Source organism: Mercenaria mercenaria, chromosome 2 (genome assembly GCF_021730395.1).
Source record: "Mercenaria mercenaria strain notata chromosome 2, MADL_Memer_1, whole genome shotgun sequence".
In the NCBI taxonomy this organism is placed as follows: domain Eukaryota; kingdom Metazoa; phylum Mollusca; class Bivalvia; order Venerida; family Veneridae; genus Mercenaria; species Mercenaria mercenaria.
The window spans coordinates 46,954,153-46,970,689 of NC_069362.1; the positions used below are offsets into that span (position 1 = coordinate 46,954,153).

General features: G+C 34.4%; 1 protein-coding gene across 1 annotated transcript; it reads left to right on the forward strand.

Moving 5' to 3' along the window:
* Positions 1–146: 146 nt before the first annotated feature.
* Positions 147–15,309, forward strand: LOC123563889 (uncharacterized). The gene is made up of 3 exons (XM_045357017.2): positions 147–367; positions 5,458–6,146; positions 8,117–15,309. The coding sequence occupies exons 1-3, from the start codon at positions 168–170 to the stop codon at positions 13,081–13,083; spliced, it is 5,856 nt and encodes a 1,951-aa protein (XP_045212952.2). The 5' UTR covers positions 147–167; the 3' UTR covers positions 13,084–15,309.
* Positions 15,310–16,537: the final 1,228 nt, after the last annotated feature.

Here is a 16,537-nt window from a genome sequence, read left to right on the forward strand (position 1 = left end):
CATAAACGTTGACGATTTACCTTTAACTAGATCGTTTAGTTCTTATCTGTTAAACATGTAAAACTTAATCAGTAAATCCAAACTCTATAAATGATAACAATAGTCACGTGATACAATGATAAAAGGTGGATTCTACTTAGATTATATTCCGCAACGACTGATCGAAGATGGCTAATTCAGGTGTAAAACAATTTGAGGAACATTTAAACTTTAGATGTTCTTTAGTTGCTTTAAGTGTTAAAGGTAAGGCGTTGGAAAATATAACAGATGCCAAGCTTCAAGTTGTGCATGATTCAATAAAAAAGAAACTTGGTGCTTTGAAACCATGTTATCAGCAGTGCAGTGCTAAACAGAGGAATGTCAAGAAGTAAGTAATGATTTGAACTGTATTAGATTTTTAGTAGCGTATGTTAACATCTCATCGGCACAGTTATAGGTCATATAGTGACCTCCAACTTTTGAAAGTGGAGGAAGACCCAAGATGCCCCTCCAAGCATTATTTCGTCACGGGCGGTAACCTGGGTAGAACCACGGACGTTCTGTTAGCCAGCTAGATGACTTCCTTACATGGGGAATTCAACGGTCCGATTGAGACTCGAGCTCACATCGAAGAGGGGCAAGTAACTTAAAGTCAGTGGCCTTAACTTTTCGGGAAAGAAGGCCACTTCCGTTAGACTCATCATGTACATATCCCTTTAATATTGTAGCCCTGTTGCCGGTAATATGGCGCACCTAAGAATTAACTTAACTCTATTACACAAAATAAGGAAACAATAATTGGAATACATCTCTTACAACAAAGAACATCCTTTACTTCATTCAAAGAAAATACGTTCAAACTTACTTGAAAAAAGGTCTGGGAACACACCACACTCCGATCTACATCTATGTTTACTTTACCGGTAATATGGCGCATATGACATTACAGTGTAAAGTAATCAGCTGATCCTGCCACTGACACGTGTACTGGTATTTTAGGTTTCCACATGCAATAGTGGGACCGCGTTATGCAGTGATGAGTCAATTGAATTAACATTTATATATACAAAAAAATGTATCTAATATTGTGTATATGTAAAAAAAATAATCTGTTGGAATAGAAAACAACTAATTATAATTACTCCCTCACTATAGGTCTAGGCCTATTGCTTTTATACACGATTCAAAAACAACCGATGCGCGTATCGATAAAAGTTTGACATGTATGACATAAACAAACATTTCGTCATTTGATATGTACATGCATAAAAATGGCCGATATCAGAGAAAGATTTTAGATTTCTGAGGTTTAAATGACCGATAGTGCAACAAATACTTATCAAGGAATATTGTTTTTATGGTTAATATCTTTACCTAAATTGTTATAAACGTTGTGCAAGGTTAGTTGATTTTTTTTCATGACTTCTCGCCTGCGCAGTTAGACTTGTTTACATGATAGCTGAACGTGCGGATGCGTTGAAAACGACAACGTCGCGCGTATTTTACACGTATTTTAAATGGCGACGTCATTTGCGCCATATTACCGGCTGCGCCATATTATCGGCTTTTAATAGCAAATTAATATATAATCTATCATCTAATAAACTCATATTTTGTTTATTTCTTTTTTTTATTTTTATTTTCGGGGAGGGGGAGGAGGAGTGGTCGGGGGTCAAAACCCTGCAAAGCATGTAGTTAGAATAGTTGATATGATGAAGACATCCAGCTGCTCCAAGATGCTTACCTGTACCTGAAATAATGCCGGGGAGAGCACTCGATGCCTTCGCCCACATAAAAAAACAGGAAAGTCGATATATGACTTACATGTACAATGTGTCGTTAAGCCTTAAAACTCAACAAAACAAACATCATAACAGTGCCGATCGAATCATACATTCCAACGCCAAGAGATTTATAAGCCTTTATACTAAGTCTACATATTGTTTAAATGAACGCTGTATGTAACATTGCACAGGATCAATGATACGGTTTAAATCCTAGCTGTTATTTATCTGTGCACGTGTATGACACAACTTAAAAGATAAGTCATTTCATTTAAATGTAAGTTTTCCCAGGAAGGCCAGAGTTTTTTTTTAATTTTTTGTTACTCGGATTCTGGGCAGAAAAATGTTGACAGGAGGAGAGAAAAAGGCAGTTAAACAACAGACGATGAGTGATCAAAAGCTATATCGGATGTCTCCCTTGTTCGGCAGCACATTGTTGCTCCTTGGGTCACCTCAATATATCTATTCCCATGTCATATTTTATTTCCAAAATGTATGTCAAATTCACATCTGTGCTACCATTGTTGTTTAAATTCGGTTACATCTAGTATATTTGAGACACCGTAAAGTTTTTCATACTGTCATCTTCTCGGCCTTTACAAAACTTTTGTTTCACTGTCTAATTGTCGATATACCGGATTTCGCTTTTTCATCGCATGTTCTAAATAATTCAAAGATAATCTTAAATTTTACACAATTGTTTACATATGGGAAACGCTTTCATCTGAGAGGAAATCGCGCCTATTTGACACTGAGAGCTAATGCGCTGAGAAATATTGGAGTTGTCATCATCAGAATTCAATGACAGAAAATAGGGCAGGAGGGTCTGAATGACGAAAAATCAACAAAACTTGGCCTAAATATTGAAGGGTTCTTTTTATGTTCCTATGCATGATGTGCTATATATAGCACAAATTTCAACTTTAACAGTGGATCTGAATTTATCTATTAAATTGTAAACCATTTTAAGATGTCGTACAATATGCATATATCTGACACCTACATTTCAGTTAGATACGTTCTTTCTATAAAATTCAAGTTATAATCAATATCAACTTGCATCTTGATTTTTACCGTTTTTGATAATTCAAAAATTCAGCTACAGCTCTTCTGTATGTGAAATATTATAACAAATTGTAATGCTACTGCCATAGCTGTCTTCTGGCTCCAATTTCACGAAAAAACTTAAGTAATTACACAGTTAAGTCTGTTATTTTAAAATAATTCCATTGATCAAGTTATTGTTATTCAATGATGATTGTTTTTTTCAAAACAAGGTATTTATAGCTAAATTATACTATGGTTAGTAGTATTTGTCTGCAGTACTTATTTCAGTCACGCAATTATGAAATTTCTATTTAAGCACGATATAAGAACTTAAGTATTTGCTCAAGTATATTTCTCATTTCTATACTTCGTTTGCTGTAAAATTCAGAATAGTAAATTGTTTTTTGATCTATGAAATATTCATATACGGTTCTGGTATGGATGAAAAAATCAACATTGAAGACGCATCAAAAGCAAACACAAGCATTAAGTTTTTTCCTAAAATTGGAGCCTGATGTTTATATAGCACTTTATGCCGCACTTATTTCTGCATATGAAGTGCCTCTATTTATATGTGCACCTGTACGAAACTATCACCTATTTTACAGCTGTAAAACGTCTGTAAAAGACCTGTATTTTGAAATTGCAGCTGTAAACTTTGAAGACCTAAGTGGAGAATGACAGATATACAGTTGCAAATTACAGGACTGGTGTAAAAATATTCGGGTCTAACAACTACAGCTGTAAACATTTTACAGTTGAAAGTTACAGCTGTAAAACCGTCTTGTCTCAAGTTTAACAGCTGTAAATAATTTTGGAGGCAAACATGAGTACCGTCAGCCAACTCTGGCGGGATGTAACTGACACCACTGCGTCTAAAATATTGGAATTTTAACTGTAATGGAACTTGTTTAAACATCTAATATAATTATCTAATATAATTGTGCAAGCACAGACGTTATTTAATATATTTTTGAAGCTGGCGGGTTTAAAAGAAATAATTACAAAATTGTAATATGTTTTCATGACAAAGATGTTTGTATAAACGAGATCTTATGCATAGTTTCTGCTTTGCAATTCTTGAATTTTGCAATTAAAATACTTTTTATCTCTGCTTTCGTTCCCTACAATAATGCACCACCCTTTTCATCACCTTCAACATTTCTACAGCTGTACCTTTTACTCATAATAATTTTACAGACTTTTACAGCTGTGCTGTTTTTACAGTTGTATCTAATTTGCATAATACGAACTGTTTTACAGTCGTTTTACAGCTGTAAGATGAAATAGGCATATATCTTTGTATTTATTTTACATTATGTATATTTTATATTTTGATATAAATATATTTTGTAGAGCTTATATTGTTAAAAGCTGGAATCAGCGAACATCACATTATGTTATCAGAATGTAACAAGCACTGCATGGTATTACACAGTAGAGGGCATATTGCATAAAGCTGAAACTACCTTATGAAATTATAAACCCAATCCATACAGTTGCAATACAGAGTATACTATAGAAAGCATGGAATTCACTGTATATGCCGATATATACATCTCGGAAAGGACTGCTTAAATAATAGAGTGAAAATCACCGCATATACTGATGGAAATCATATAACATGCGTAAGCACTGCATATATAAGTAGAGGCACTTCATGCACTGGTGTAAGTGCAGCATAAAGTTTTATATCAACATCAGAAAACAGTTATAGCTTTCCATGTTATTTATTTAGAAACTTAAAAATCTCGATTTAAAGATATACGTATTTATGCTATACTCATAACCTTAGGATAAGATAAGAAACACGTTTCATTTTAGGTTTGCAATACATAAATGCAATAAAACATAATCTCTGAATGAGTTTTTAATAGGCTTTGAATGATTAAATAATTTTGTGTGTGTGCGTGCGTGCGTGTGTGTTTGTGTGTTTTACTATAATACTGTTTGATAAAATTATTTAATACGTTGCTCCAGATGCCTAAAATGTTCAATAACTATATGATTTCGTTTAAAAGAAATATGTGCTGAAAAATGTTTCGCATATCAAATGAGTGTCCTTAATAGTGCCATCCGATCGAGCCTCTTAAAAATTAAATAGATTTATGATAGGCAAATCAGTTTAAAGGAAAAGAGAAAACCATAATGTTAGCAAAACAAAATGTTGCTACCGACATTAATTGAAATCGCGAAAATGTATGTGGAGTTGTCAGCAAGGAAAACTAAAACTTCATATTGACTGTAATTTAAAGTGGGATACGGGGGCAAGGCGGCAAAAACAAATCATCTACAATTTAAACTTAACTTCCTTTATTATAATTCATGAATCGTATTTCGATTATGTTACGTTTTGAACTTTATGTGTTGAAATCGGACTTTTATCTCTTCTCAATGCGATTGTCAAACAGGTAAGCGTCGTCAATGACTATGTTTAAAATTCAATCTGTGGTCATTGAGATAGCCAGCGGTGACAAGGTAGATAACAATGTAGCACGTTAAATGTGAATCAAATTCTTCTGAAGACTTTAACTTAATTTTGTCCCTGTAGTTCGTGAGGAAAAAGTACATGTATAGACAGCTGTTATTGAATGATTGCAAACCTTATATCGTTTAATTTATTTTCAATAATTATGCTTTGTTTTAGATGGTGCTCAATATGTGAGTTATGGCGTATAGAATTACAGACGTACATGACTGGACTGAATACTCAAATTAGCTGGAACAAGATGAAATCTTGGGAATGGCCACTACATCACAAAAATATCGCCGACGTTTTTACTGCCACCGATTGGGATACTTCCAATCTAAATTTGAAAGATGTATCTACAAACCTCAACATATGGAAAGGGTGTAAGGAGTTTCCGGGACATTTTGTCCAGTTTTCAAAGTCACTACTAAAAGCAAGAAACAAGTTATTCCATGTACATGCACCGAATCTTTGTATGACTTCTCAAGAGATGACGTCAGTATTTCGAGCAATTCACAAAGTATTGAATCATGGAAATGTCATTCCGTTGATACAAAATTACAATGAAGTTGCTAAAGCAATCAAGGAACTTGAGCAGGGTGATTTACATGGACACGAGGCAGATGCTTTAAACGAGTTGAAGAAAATCGCAGGAACAAACGAAAAAATGCTGGCGAAGCTGAACAATTTTCAGTCAAATTTCGACAGATTAGAAAAGAAAACGATGGTAAATTGTTATCTGGCCTTCGTCATACCGATATTCATCACATGTGTGTTTTTTCCGTACATGCAGAAGGCAGGGGATACGGTAGATGATTTTGCTGGGAAGGAAAACTATGTAGTCGACATAAAGAATGAATCATATGGTAAGTGGTCCACTCATAACTGGAATAGCGTCTTAGTTTCTTAGCGGCGTTTTATCGGAGACATGATTTTAATGAATGATAAAAAAAAATAATACAAAAAATCTTTAAAACAAATTATTATAGATTTTAGTAGATAGAAGAGCAAAAACGTCTTATGTTTGTATGTAATAACATGCTTACAGTATTCTGGTTATTAGTCCCCTGCCGGCTCACCGGATGGGAAAATAGGGATGCCTTCTATCCGTCCGTCTGTCCGCCCCCAAATCTTGATCCTGCAATTACTCGAAAATATTCAAGCTAGGTTGATAAAACTGTGTATGTATCACTGGCACCAGACCAGAACAAATGCCTCTGTACATATTATACCCTACCCCTAGGTATTCTATAAGAACCATGGTCATGAACGGGAATTTATACTAACGCATTTCAATCGCACATTTCATACCTAAAACATGCAGTTCGGTTAATGTGTACTATGGATTTTGAACACGTGGTAATTAATCTTCAATTGTGAACCAGTCACATTTCTTCAATATTTTTTATCTTAGAGAAGCAACGCGTAGTGTATAGTTTTTTCAACGTTACACAAAAAACTTACTGTATATACCGATATATCCATAGTGAAATTCCGGTCTAGATTACTAAACCATTTTGATTGGCTGATGTGAAAATGTATGTCAGTCATTGTTTAACTACACGTGTTCGCTAAAATGTGTATATGCAGCATAAATGTGCAAAATGAATAAAATAAACAGAACAGATGTATACTAAGGTATGCCTTTAAATTCAAAATCATATCTAAGATGAATTCCATTCATCATCTCGAGTTTTATTGTAAAACTGTAAATATTTTGCATTCTGTTTTTGTTTGTTTACATTTCACCTAACATGTGCACACTCCTATGACCTCTAGACCGGATGTTCATTAGGGAGGTTCACGCAAGGTCTTTTGTAACGTTGACGAAAGCATAAAATACGTGGAGTATCTCTGCAATATGAAATATTGAGACAATGTGACTGGTGCACGATGGAAGATAGATTATCGCTTGTTCAACATGCTAGGTACCCATTCACCGAACTGCGCGTTTTAGATGAGAAATGTACGATTGAAATGGGTTAGTGCACTTTCCCGTTCAAGGCCATGGTTCTTATAGAATACCTAGGGGTAGGGTATAACATGTACAGAGGCATTTTCTTTCTGGTCTGGTGCCAGTGGTATGTATATACAGGACAATATGTAGATAATGCACGTACATGCTTGTAGGTTATAGGTCAATATAAAAAGTGTCCGCTCCATAACTTTTATATGCATTGATGAACCACTTAGTTGCACAAACAAACGTTCCCCATATTGAGACAATGTGTCAACACACGATCTATGGTTGTCGGTTTAAGTTCAAGGTCAGAGTTAACTTTTAATTGCATTGAAGGATATTTTTATTACTGCAAAGAAATGTTTACCGTGATTAGACTCTTTGTCGTGCAGGTCCAGTTCACTATTGAAGGCCAAGTAAAATATGTTGTTTCCGCTTCATAACTTTTATGTGCATTGATGGATTATCTTAATACTGTCCACAAATGTTCTCCGAGATGATACAATGTGTCGTGTACATGATCAATGCTTGTAGACCTCGATTCCTACTGAAATTTAAGTAAAACTTATTTTTGTAGAGACGAACACTAACTAAGTTTTATACCAGTAGGGGACTTCTGTATAACCACTGCAATACTCGGTCACTTGTTTATCTGATATAATCTACTAACACATGTATTGTTATGCACATTTGTTTAACTAAATGTAATATTCCTCAATGTATTTATATATCTAAAGTAATGAACACTATTATATCAATTATTATGAGATCCATTCGGGCGGTGATCATCAAAAATGATCATGTATTATGTCTGACACTCTGGGGACATTATTGTTTAATGTGGAAAATTAAATAATATTTTCTTTTTATTTTTAGGATGTCTGTCAGAGAGGCCACATCGATTACTAAAAGACGGTATTAATATGGAGCTCTATCTTGTACGTGATAATCGATTTGTAGGAAGGAATTGGTTATTTGACGATCTTGCTGAGAAAATCGTAAATGAGTCCATGAGCAGAGGAGTTGTTATGGTTGCAGATATGGGATATGGAAAGTCTGCGATTGTTGCTCAGATTGTGTGTTCAAACGAATTGGATGTGAGTTTTAAGTTACGAAAGAGGCTTGTTGCGTATTATATATGTAAATTTGACGTACAGTTGTCACAACGAAGTAATACATTCATCAAACGGGTGTCATCTATGATAGCTCAAAGGTTTACACAATTTGCACACGTTCTGGAAAAAGACAGGGCTTGTCTTGCGAACTATGATAGTGACACTTGTGAACAAGATCCTTTTGGGTGTATGGATCAGTGTTTAATAGCTCCACTTCGGAAAATACAATTAGTTCAAAATGAGAAATACATAATCGCTATTGATGCGCTTGATGAATGCGAAGACAAGGACGGTGATAACGCTATATTTGATTTGTTGAATTCAGACCGAATGAAACAAATTCCGAATACTTTTAAATTCATTATAACATCTAGAAACATCACTGCATATTACGCTTTGGCAACGGACTTTTCATTTATGAGGTTACGAAACAATGATGATTTTAATCTTAAAGACATAAGTTTATTTATTAATGCCTCAAATAAAACACAAGCAATAACAGGTCATAATTTTATTATGCATAATTTATCAAATTTTTTGTTGGTGTCCAGTATTGCAAAAAATCCAGAGAGCTTTGAAGAAGCGACAGAGTTACCTAAATCAATCTATAAATTTTACTGGAATCAGTTCAAACGACTTTTCGGAAAGCAGTATGATCAGCCGAAAGCCATTCTTGAAATATTATGTGCAGCGCCATTACCACCTACTGAAAACTACATTCAGCAAATAATGCAAGTCTCTACAGACATAACAAACGAACAATTTTTAGACGTCATGAAGAAGTTTCAATATATAACGACATTAGACTTGGGTCCGGTCGTACATCTGGCACATATGTCATTGAAAATGTGGTTAATAAGTAACGAAAGTGGCAGATATGGACTTGATATAACGCGTGGTCACATGAGACACGCACTTTATCTATTTGATAATTTGAGTCAGAATAAACCAGTTGACCTAGTTGATATAGCAATACATATATCGCACGCATCTTCAAGAAGTAAACTGATGGATAAGTTTCATAGAATTAGTCAAAGCAAAGTGAACGAATCTCAAATTATTGTAAATGACTTACCACATCATCGTTTAATCAAACAGTGCGACTGTGATGAGGCAATAGAAGTGCTCCATTATCATTTTCCTAATGTTAATGAATTGAATCAAGCTGGAATGTCACCGTTATATTTAGCAGCCTCTTTAGGCCGCACAAAGATAGTTCGATATCTTTTAAAACATAATGCTGATATCAACTTTAGACTAAGATCTTATGCAAATGTTATTCACCTTGGATTAGCGGCTGACATATCTTTTCATGATCGACATTGGGGATACGGAATAATGGATATAGCAGCCCAAAATAACCATTTAGATATAATTGGAGATATTCTTGTGACAGACGTTACTATAAGTAGATATTCTTTCTACAAAATGAATGACTTGAATCTTTTGCCTATTCATTTAGCATGCAAGGTTGGACATACAAATATTGTCAAGATAATTGTTGAACACATGGCAAACATGTTAGATGATTTATGTCTTTACCTAGCAGCCGAAAATGGCAATGCTAATGTAGTGAAATTTGCATTAAACAAAGGCATTGAAGACACGTGTCGAACATGCACAGGAAATTTATATTGGGTGCCAGAAAATAAGAGAAGAATTCAAGGAAAGGATCTATTATCTGCTGACGGGTACAGTAAAAAAGACTACGTTTTATTTTGTGACTGGCATTTAATTATGTGCGAAACAGCCTTGCATGCGGCTGTAAAGGCAAATAAAATAACAACTGTAAACTTATTGATATCACAACCCTCAAATGCTTTAAATTGTAGTGATAGGTCTGGTAGAACACCACTTATATCTGCAATTGTGTACAATCATCGGGAGATTTTCGATCAAATTGTTGTCAGATGTGGGTTTGATGTTCACCTTAAATGCCAAAAGCAAAACGACATCGCATACAGTTCTCAATTAAGTGAAATTGAGCAGAACAATTTGCACACATCCATGTGTGATTCAGAATTACCAGTTCTGCATATTGCAGGTAAATGTGACAGACTTTGGGTTTTTCATAAATTAGAGCAAATGGGTGTTAGCTGGACTGAAATACCAAGGGACAGTGAAGGATGCCATGTTGCTCATGTAGTTGCATGCCATGGTAGCTTAAGAGTACTAGACAAGATAAAGTCTGTAGAAGAGAATATTTTACACTTACATTGTAAAAATGGCTCAGATCCACTCCATTCAGCATTAACCTGCGGTTCGTTTGAAGCTGTCGACTATTTAATTAAGAAAGTAAAACGTTATCTTATTTTCCATAGGTCAAACGCAAGCAATTATTTGTTCACAACTGTTAAAGTAAATGTGTCTATGGAAACAGCCGATGATGCTAAGGAAACTGTTGAAAAAAGCTTTTTAATTTGTCAAAGTTTAATCGATAATGGGTTTCTTTTATCTGTGACAGATCAGTATGAAAGAAATATTTTTCATTACGCAATTTCAAACGGGCATTACAAAATCATATCTGAGCTTCTGGACAAAACAAATGAGAATGATGGGCTTTTAGATGCTAGGGATATATACGGCAAAACACCATTAATTCACGGTCTCGAGAATCTCCCGCTTACAAATACAGTTAAACTTTTTATCACCGCAAACTACACGAAATATTTTAATCAGCTCTCGGCTACCTTATCACCTCAGGAATATTCGTGTTTTAATATATTGTCGTACATGAAAATTAAACGAATGCTGAAAGAAGGTCTGCTTAAAAAAGTGATGAAATTACTCGTGCAAAAACGTCGGCTTTCACTTTTTACGGCTATATTTATTTATATCGATTTTAATTTTGACCCTGCTCTTATAAATTACATGATTATTCACGATAGGAGTAATATTTTCTTATCAAATTACATAATGTCATCGATTTTGAAACCAGCCAACGAACATTCCTCATTCTTATTTGAATTACTGGAAAAGCTTTTGTTATCTGTGAACTGTAAATTATATTCTTTACCTTGTACTCTACATGAACTTGCGGAACATTGTCATTTTAAAATCAGCATGCCAAAAACATATAAAAACCCGATGATAGATTGGAATCATATAATTGCGACATTTGTATTCAATACTTTCAAAAAAATGCCAAGCTTCCTCCTTGAAAGGTTAGACTACGAGGGTTACAACGTGTTAGAACGAGCTGTACAAGGTTCAAATGTTGAACTTGTAAAACAATTTATCAAAATGAAGATTAAAATAAACAGGAAAGCTGAAGATGTCCTTGTATGGCCTATCTTTGGTAATAAGTCAAAGTCCAGTGTAACAGTGTTTAAAGACATTTCAGATAATTTGATTACATTTGAGATACAGGATCAAGATATGATATTTACAAATTTATTAAACTACACTGGCAAAAGTCAAGCACACCAGATGCAGTATTTGACATATATTTTGAAAAATGATTTTGATTTTTTTAAAGGATATTATCGGCAAATGCATGACGAGAAGGATACAATATTGGCTATACTACTCACTGAAAATAGAAAAATCATTTCAAAGGAGTTTATTTGTTCTCATAATAGTAGAAACTTTTCGTTTGTGCACTTAGCTGCTATGCAAGGTTACAGTAATACTTTAAGGGTTATCAGAAAGTACTGGGGCCCTAGTATGATTCAGTGCACAAATGCTGATAAGTTTACTCCATTATATCTGGCTAAGTTATTTGATAATAAAGTGATAATAACGTATTTGGAAAAACATCAAGTTGAGACTCGCACACCAGAACGCAATGCGGAAGTACACTTCATTTTCAAAATATGGTCTAGATTTCTTCTTAACAGAAATCGCAAAAAGACCCTTTATTGCTTAAATCGATTAAGAAGAAATACAATTACGAATATTCATGCGGGATATAAAGCATTTCGCTGCATAAAACGCAGTGCAGAAGCTTTTGGTATACTTGATAAAATGACAGATGACTTAGCTGAACTTAAATCGATCTTAGTATTTGTTTCCAATGTAAATGGTTTCAAGCATTATTATGATATCATCAGAATTATCTGGCGACTCAAAAGTTTTACTTTTGAAGAACACCAAATACACATGAATAGCTTTAAGTATTATTTAACCAGAGCACGAAACAGTTGTCGAATTGCAAGTAAGGCTTTGTTCAATGCTATACCCCTTTCAATTAAGAGAAGAAAAAGATCAAAATGCAGTTATAACGTAGGATCTATCGGATATATGAAAGAACAAGCGTTGTTCGCATTATTGAATTTTGGTGGGGAATATTTCGGTTTAACGGACTGTGTAAATATATTTGTTAATTCCATGGGCTCAACTTGTCCAGGCTTAAGCCAGACCAACATGATAAAGCGTGCACTTTCGTCATCCAAAAGTAATCTGAGGCAAGTTATTAAACAGCTATTATCAAGTATCGTGATGCACACAGTTAACTTTTATTTTACATCAGTATACTTTTCACAAAGGGTAATGCCAGATAATATGTTTGTTTCTGGTGTTTGGTTATGGGATCATCATTTATATGGTTATATGGATATCATACAAAATATGAAATTTTATCAAGAGACTTTTATGATCAGCGAAGGTCTTTCATCAGAATATCTAAGGATGACAGCAGAAATCGGAAAGTCCGCTAATTATTTACAATGGAGCAAGAATGCAAGGACGCTTATTGATCAGTTTACTAATAAGCTAAAGCATGGGTGATTATTGGCTGTAACAATTCTAAGAAATGCTTGTAAAAATGACAATTTGGATACGCAGTGAATGCAAGTCATTCAAATGTATATATACAATGCACTTGAATTATTTAAAGCGTTTGATTGGTATTTTGACTTGGAGTGTGTTTAAATTTTTTAGTCACTATGTGAAGCAATAAGAGTAAATATTACTTGTCAATATGATTAAAGTGTAACGGTTATATTATGTAACGTACATTTAATTTAGTCATCTAACTTTATTATGTTGTATCAAGGCTTTCAAACACTTTATTGTTATCAAGCAGTTTAATACAAAGCAACAGGAAAAAAAAAGATTCCGTATAATTGATGCATACTGTCTGTCTAGTTTGGGAATATCCATTCTCTGCTATAGATAGCTATACAGTGTTTTGTTTCATATCAAATGCTGCTGTTGGAAAATTACTGTTATTTTAAACTATAAGCTGTATAATGATACTGTGCATTGTATTGTTTCGTGTGCGTGTGTGCGTGTGTGTGTGTGTGTTCGGGTTTAACGTCTTTTTTTTCCAAAAAAAAATTTAGTCATATCAACGACGGTGTCTACTTGTAGCAGTGAGCACAATGTTCAACTTTATAGTGCTGCCTCACTGGAATATCACGCCTTAGACATGTGGCACGACTCTCCGCCCAGTCACATTATACTGACATCGGGCTGACCAGTCCTAGCACTATCCTCTTAATGCTGAGCGTCAAGCGAGGAAGCTACTAGTACAGTTTATACGTCTTTGGAATGACGCGGCCGGGGATCGAACCCACGACCTCCCGCACTCGAAGCGAACGCTCTACCACTAGGCTACCGAGGTGAACTGTATGATAATACAAACTGTGAAATACCCTATATACCTGGCAATTTTTCAAACTGTACACCAATGCATGTAATGGCCTAGAACTTTGTTCTACATGTGTTTTTCTTAAATCTATTCGTTCTAATAAAATATCAAATTGGATGTTGAACAATGACAATCAAACTAATCGAATAGTAGTTCTTTTACCCTGCGTGGCAGCGATATAACTTCTGATGCAGTTCAGTGTGAAACGTCTTCTTGTTTCACAGGGACATTTTCAAATTCCTTCACATTATGCCACTATATCTGTCTATTAGCCGAGTGGTTAAGGTCGCTGACTTTGAATCACTTGTTGATTCGAGCGTTGAATTCTTCACGTGAAAAAGCCATCCAGCTGGCTTACGGAAGGTCGGTAGTTCTACCCAGGAGCCCGCCCGTAATGAAATTATGCACGGAGGGAGCCTTGTGTCTTTATCGATAAAAATAATCGAGATATGTAAAAAAAATTGCATGATTTCAAAATTGACATTATATCGTCCAGAATATATACTAGTACTTTTATAGATTGTTTTAATACATCAAAGGTTTTGAGATGGCCTACTTGTGTGCTTATGCGCAGTGTAAGAAATCTCAATGCACTATATTAATCGTTTGCAAATATTTGTCATTGTCCCAGACAGGACCAAAGTTAGCAGGGAGTTCTCTTTCTGATGTTATTTCTGATGTTATGCCATTTCTGTGTGTCTCAGTTAATGTAGCGACAATTTAGAATAACTTGATTTGTTATATTTCACTCTATATTTTTCAGGAAAACGATAAACAAATCAAAGGTTATTTTCAAATTTAGATAGCTAATATAATACTAACATAAACATATATATACATTTAAATGATACTGCACCCATGGGAAATTATTACGCCCGACGTATAACCATCCATCATGAATAAATAGCGATAAAACACGGTTCTGATATAAATTATTTGTTAATTAAGCTATAAAATAACAGTCAAGTTCTCAAAAGTTTCTGGCCATCAGAATGGGTAGTGCTTTAAACATGTAGTAAAAATAATATGTTTTTTTTCTTGTCATGGATGTTACATCAGTTTAGAATTATCATTGCTCGACATGTCGAATTGTGTACAGTATTTTATTCGTTTTGATTAATTGTTTTGTACTATATGATACTTGGTGCCCCTTTATACTTGTATGAAGTAAAGAAATTTTATCTTAAAATATTACATCTAATGTTTACTTGGTGTAAGAGATTTCGCCCTTACACTGATGATATCCTCCATATCTTTTAAATCTTAATCTATCACGTTTGAACAGGTAAACCACGTCCAGATGTCAGTTCAAAATTGTAAATACATTATTGAGAAATAAATACTATATATTGTCATTTCAACTATAGTTATATATTTATCCGTAAATCAATCAGGGAACACAGTTCAGACACTTAAAACATTTATTCAGATATTTCTAAAATGTATTTAAGTTCAACTGAGCACGAAGTGCTCAAGGTGAACTATTATGACCTATCATTGTCCGGCGTCCGTCGTGCGTCGTCCATCATCCGTCATGCGTCGTCCGTCAACATTTGCCTTGTGAACATTCTAGAGGCCACGGTTGTGACACAACCTTATTAAACTTAGTCAGAATGTGTGTCTTTAGGATCTCTAGGTCAAGTTCGTAACTGGTTCATGTGGGGTCAAAACAAGCTCAGTCGGGCAGTCTTTTTTATGGAGGAATCCCTTTTGAGGGTCATCAATCCAAACATCAATTTAATGCACGTAATTGCAATGGACTACGTGTGCATTGCATTATCTGATTGTTTTCACTATGATTTTGATTGAATAATCTTGTTTATTAGAAATGTTTGTACTAGAAATGTTTGTACCAGAAAGTTTTCATGAACTGCGCATATATATAATTATGTTTTCTTTTTACTTTTGATGCTGACTAAAATAGGTTTGCATACCAAATGCAGTTAACTCATTATTTTTATAGATAATATTATATTGATATCTATATAGAAATAAAATAAAATATTTGTTAAAACCCTTTACTTATTACTTAGTATTAAAGGCATGCAAGTTATATTGCGCCTTGATTTGTTTGTCTTCACACATTTCACAGTCTAACGTTTATATTATTACACCAAATTTATAATGGTGATCCCAACAGAATTGATTCGTAAGTCAGTAAGAACGTACTAGCATTGAGAGAACAAATTTAAAACAAAATATATGCACACACACACGCGCGCACGCACGCACGCACGCACGCACACAAAATTGTACTCATTAAGCAGTTTTAGTATTAAATTATAAATATTGAATACTAATATCAATATCAATCCACTTTCCTTCTTTATGAGAAACTCGTCTGATATGGACTCGGCACTGATACCTTCATGGCATATATATTAATCAGCCTAGTCCTAACATACATTCAAGTCTGATATGATAGAAATAATTGTATGCAAGTTTCCATACATGTTAGTCGCAATACTCGGCACTGATCATATGGTGTATATTCATCAGTCGAGATATTTAAAGATATCTCGTGGTGCTGCAAGATTCAACACACGATTAATGTACAGTTAACGTGATGTTCTCCAACGATTAGATTGC